The 5,643-nt window shown below is 37.0% G+C and overlaps 2 protein-coding genes across 2 annotated transcripts; one reads left to right on the top strand and one right to left on the bottom strand.

The window, feature by feature from the left end:
- On the top strand, window positions 1-2,544 carry LOC114724015 (protein DYAD). Its single transcript, XM_028910290.1, has 7 exons — window positions 1-370; window positions 456-836; window positions 921-978; window positions 1,092-1,175; window positions 1,306-1,601; window positions 1,743-1,860; window positions 1,954-2,544. Exons 1-7 carry the CDS (start codon window positions 99-101, stop codon window positions 2,047-2,049), a joined length of 1,305 nt encoding a protein of 434 aa, XP_028766123.1. The 5' UTR covers window positions 1-98; the 3' UTR covers window positions 2,050-2,544.
- Window positions 2,545-3,294: 750 nt separating this feature from the next.
- Window positions 3,295-5,347, bottom strand: LOC114724008 (uncharacterized). Its single transcript, XM_028910283.1, has 4 exons — window positions 4,980-5,347; window positions 4,576-4,698; window positions 3,939-4,091; window positions 3,295-3,749 (listed from the first exon to the last, which is right to left on the bottom strand). The coding sequence occupies exons 1-4, from the start codon at window positions 5,223-5,225 to the stop codon at window positions 3,660-3,662; spliced, it is 612 nt and encodes a 203-aa protein (XP_028766116.1). The 5' UTR covers window positions 5,226-5,347; the 3' UTR covers window positions 3,295-3,659.
- Window positions 5,348-5,643: the final 296 nt, after the last annotated feature.

Here is a 5,643-nt window from a genome sequence, read left to right on the forward strand (position 1 = left end):
GCTTACTGCGCTTAAGATTTGTGTGCTTGAGAACTGTGCTGTTGTGAGAAACTGAAAGAGAACCTGGATTGTGTGTAGTTTATGAAAGAGTTGCAGGGATGGATAACTGTTGTCATCAAGTTACGTTCATTGGCCAGCCTGAGGAAAATGGAAGTCAACTTTTTTCAGAAATTCCAAAAGAGTTGAAAGATGCCGATGAACAAACTATTAAGACTGAAACTTTGTTTATACCAGTGTTTAAGAAAAGAAAGCGACTTAGCCTAAGTCAGCTTAGAGAGATAAAAGCAGGATTAGGTGAGAAGCAGACGCAAACTAGCAGCAAGCTCAAGACAAAGAAGCATGAGAGTAGAGACAGATGGTCATCTGAGAGGTAAAGAATGCATGTGAGGTTCTTTCTATCTCTGCTCTCTCTTTAATAATACAATGTGGTAAACTTAGGTGATCATCTACTGTAGATATAAGCTTGCTGAGCAAAGCATGTGGGAGGTCTTGAAGGCTAAAGGTGCAACATTTGCCAACCCAATCTCCCGACCTGCACTACGGACAGCTGCCCGTAAACACATTGGCGACACTGGACTATTGGACCATTTACTGAAGCACATTGATGGTAAAGTGGCACCTGGTGGGACTGAGCGTTTTAGGCGGTGGTTTAACACTAAAGGAATCATGGAATATTGGTTGGAGAGTGCTAACCTGGATAAGGTCCGCCAGGATGCTGGGGTGCAGGACCCATACTGGATTCCACCATCTACATTTAAAGCAGGCAGCCCCCCTCAGATTTCAGATTCTTCTGGCGAATTGAAACTGCTTCAAACAGAAATGGCCAAAATGAAGAAGTATTGAAGTTTGAAACTTGTGTATCAAGATGTTCTTGTATGCTTATTATTATATATGCATCTTAAATGCTGTTGTGTTGGCAGAGATATGCAGGAGCTCATAATCAAGAACCGAGAGAAAAATGAAAGTCATATGATGGAGGTGAATGCTGAATGATTAAGTGAATGTTTATCCACTTTATTGATTTAATTATTTAATGGTCTAATGTTTCTAATATCGCGCGATGATATCTCATGTCATATCTTTACTGGCAGGAGACACACAAGGAATTAGTAAAGTGGAAAGCTATGACTGAGCAACGCCTAACTGGGATTTTGACTTCTTTGAAGGGTGTACAGGTTCCTAGACATAGCTTCATTTCTCACCCCTTGAGAATTTTATGTGAAAGCTGCCATGATAAATATGTTTTCAGTTGGTTAAATTTTTCATGTTTGTGATCATAGTTTAATGAAGTTTTATATATTGCAGGGCATGTATGGTGATTTGGTGATTTGGAAAGGTAAAGTTGAGCAACAGCTTGTGGAAATAACAAATAAATTGAGTGATCTGAAAGCATCAAGGGAAGGCACGACCAATCCTCCTTTAGAAAGATGGGAAGATTGGCTTGAAAGCACCAATCTAGAGAATATTCAGGGAGATGATGAGCTTATACCATGGTTTGGGAGTACAGAGCTGATTAATCTTGAGCAAGGAGTTGCCCTGCAAGATCCTAACTCAGCCCTACCTAGTCAGCTGCTCAATGACAATGTGACTAACATGAAGAGGTAATGCATGCAAAGTCAAATTCTCCCCTATCCTCTTCTTTGCTGCTTCCATTTGAGAACTAAAAGAAAAACTAGCATAATGGGGGAAACGGCCACTTGCGTTCTGATATTCCTTATTTTTTGCTTGTGATAATAATCTAGTGAGTTGCTGGAAATGTTGCCCAACATTCAAGAGGAAGATCAACCTAATGTGACTCCAGATTCTTCTATCACTGTTAATTCAAAATCAGACCTTGACAACTCGGTGATGTTGTTTCAGGTAATGTTTGCATGCGCATATCATGTGCAATCATGTATGAGGCACTTCTTTTTTCCTAGTTCAATGTTGATTTAGCGTATTCTTTCCTCACAGGAGATGCTTACGGACTTGTTTAAATGGAAAGACAAGATGGAGAAGCAGATGGCCGAGTTATCAAATCATGTATATGGAATGCTGGCGACGAAGTAGCTCTACTTTGAAGTATCTAGTTTAGGATATAGGATTTTAACCACCATATGTTTTCTTCATTACGCTTTAGATTGGTAGGGTTAGATATTGTACAGCGTCGACTATCTGATCATGAAAGAGCTTTTCCGACCACCAAGTTCATTAAAAGCTTCATCTGACCTGCACTATGCTGCAAATTGTTAATACGTTGGACTGGCCTTACAGTGAAGTTTGGTTATGCATCAGGGTAGATCCTTAGGACCGCTATGTTAATTGCCGTTGACCTGCTTAGGTAAGATTCAAGTTAGTTTAAATATAGGTGTTTAGGGTAGGCCATACCCGCAGTTCTTTGCCTATTAGCCGGAGTGATCCTTTAAAAGTAGGCTGTAGATCTATTTATGGGACAAGCTGACATATTTATATATAGAATTTTTACTGGATAATTCATCAGATCTTGTGGGCTTATGATTACGCTGAATTGCTCATATAATGTAATCAGCATGTTGAGTTTGTCTTTTGTATATTTCCCACATTCTATTTGCTGCGTTCAATCATGATGTTTGTTTGACAAGTTAATATGTTGTTTTTCAAAATATTTAAAGTAGTACTTTTAATAGGCAGGCAAGAGCCAGAAAAGGGAAGGCACGGTAGTCCTGATGAATTTATACGATTTTACGATGCCGTTATACTTGCGGAGGTTGAGATCCACGAAGGGAAAACGAGCGCAAACGGATTGTTTCGCTTGATCGTTTTTCTTAGACGTTGATTTGAATTTTGAATGATTCTGATTTAATTAATTTTTTTTATGTTTAATAGAACTTAAAAATAAAAACAATCTTATAATTGTTATTTCTTAAAAAGAAAATATATTATCAAAAAAATGTAGTTTAAAAAATTTTAATCTAAACTATTCAAATTAGATTCCAAATGATTTAGATTTCATTAAATAAATGCCCATGTCCCATTCCTACTTTAAAAAAATAAAGGTGGCTCTTGGTTATCCATCAAACGTTATTTCAATTTGATTTGATTGTTTCCTTTCCCATCAGCGACAGTATTTTAAAGAATGTACTGTCTCATGTCTTAAATATAAAAGTTAACTAATTAATTTAAGTAAATTAAAAAACTAAATTAAATTAATTATTTATAATAAGTATTATTTTTTTAAAAATAATTTTACTAGTCGAGTATATTGACTAAAATTATTATTATTAAAAAAATTATTTTAAAAAATATATAAATATAAAAATAAAAATAGATTAAGATCTTATATTTAGAATCAAAATAAAAATCAAACATGTTACGCAACATAACCATCCATACAAAGCGCAGATTCTCATGATTCCAGTCATATCCCTGCCGCCTCTTCCGGCTGAAACTAAGCCTTTGACCTCTGTTGACGGACCTTCGCGCGCATCCGTTGTCAATATACCCTTGCAGATTCAGTGGAACGAACTTCAGCGATAACAGAAAGCTCGACATTAGAACTTCGTATTTCGGACTCAACAATGCCTTCGATAAGATTTTAGCTCGCCATTTCTATGATAGCAGTTTGATTTTCATTTCATGGCAAGCCTGGAGACACCTGAACTCGTGTACCAGAGAAGCTCTGCATCTGAGAGTGGTAGTAATTAGGCATTGAACGATTGGAGTTTGATTTTTACTTCGTCATAGCAAGCCTGAAGATCCCTAAACTCTTCTGTGTCAGAGAACCTCTGTGCCTGGGATCATAAGTAATAAATCAAAAAATCTTACAGCATGGGCCGAGGGATCAACAAAATGAAATGAAAATCAGTATACAAGAATTTGGCTAAAGAAAACATTAAAACAGAATGCGAAATAATGAAAATAAAACAGACACTCATTATTTCAAGATTTTCCCCACTGAAAACACTCACTGAATGACTCGCCTGTTTAATGATGTTCTTTAGGTGCATCTCAGCCGTAAACAATTCTTTACGGCTGTTTGTAGATGAGGAGATTTCCATGTACAACTTGCAAAGTTCCAAAGATGCATTAGCTAACTTCTCAAAACGATTTCTGTCTTTCCATGTGTCAGATCCCTGATACAATATACAATCATGTAACAGTAGAATTATAATCATTAGGACAAATAGGCTTAACACTTACGAAAAGCTCTCATGAAGAAACTCCAGATACAATTTCAGCGTTAATAACATGTGAAAAGGATTGGAGAAAGTGGTTACTCTCCACTGAACATGAACAAGGCAGGACACAAATTACTTGGCATGCAAAAAAGAGGGGCATTACTTTTCCATTATGCATGTAAGTCAACCGCGTCTCAAGGAAACATATCATGATTGGATAAAAAATATCATAATCGAACACTTATTTCTCCCCCTATAATATCGAGATAACTGCATGAATTCTCAGTCATGGCATAGAGGTGTGCGGCTCTCTTTCCATGTTATGCATCAACTTAAATTCCTGACTTATAATGCTCTAAGCCTTTTCCCTACAGGAAAATACCGAGTTGAGGAAAACAAACATTGATTAAATATTGAGTTTGAACGTTACGAGAGATACCTGTAGTGATCTGACTTGCCTTAAGAGCGCTTCAGAACACATTAAAAGATCTCCTTTAATTCTGTGCCAGCGAGCATATAAGCCCCAGACATCAGCTGTTGATCCACTCCCACTTTTGACTATCTACATCAGAATAAGAAATGTTAAAATCAGGATCTGCAGACTTCTATGAGCTACATAGCTTACTTTTCTATCATAAAGGAAATCAACAGAAGATAGAAACATTTTTAAGCAGCTAGAATTAGGATGCACTGATTGCTATTTACAGCCTGCTAACTATAATTAATCAGAGAAGCAACCCAAAATGCATGCCACTATTTTGTCAGTGAAGGGAGGATTGCTGGAAAGAATGGTGCTTCTCTTCATCAATGAGAAGAAACACCAACATGAGGGGAATTTTGTACCTGCTGTAAAACCTTTCCAAGTAGCAACACTAATTGCTCAGTTTCCCGTGATCTTCCTTCAGTAGATACATCAGATCCTTGCTCGTAAATCTCTGATTCAGAATCATCTCGATGTCCATTATGCTGATTATTAGGTGTCACAGGAGAAACGGAATGACTTACTGAAACCCTTCTTTCCACCTCTCCCATAATTCTCTCCAATAATTCTGTATCCACTCTTTTGTTATTGCTAATGTCCAAAACCATTTGTTCCCCTTCCAAAGCCTAAAAAATTATCAAACTTGATGAGTGATAAAGAATCAACGAAAACAATGCTTTTGGTTGACAAAGTAAATGGTATGTGTCTTATGAGGTCACTGAATCTTTATGTACAAGCACACTCATAATATTGGTTCCCTACTATTCCCAAATTCAGCTGTCTCGGCTCAGTAGCGTTATATGACTAGCTCTTATTAAAGTCAGTGAAGCTATCAGGGCTTCCATAAGTTCACTCTGCAAATTTGAGCAAAATATAAATGGCTAGAGTAATATACAGAAGGACAGTAATGTCACTGCCAACATATGATTACACATGCCTCTCAAGTTTTCAAATAGACAATTGCCTGGCACTCAAGCTTAATAGGTTATAGGCATGAGCATGAGCCCACTAAAATTTAGAAGCTAA

This window comes from Neltuma alba, unplaced genomic scaffold (genome assembly GCF_004799145.2).
Source record: "Neltuma alba isolate B1F8T4 unplaced genomic scaffold, ASM479914v2 tig00012164_pilon, whole genome shotgun sequence".
Taxonomy (NCBI): domain Eukaryota; kingdom Viridiplantae; phylum Streptophyta; class Magnoliopsida; order Fabales; family Fabaceae; genus Neltuma; species Neltuma alba.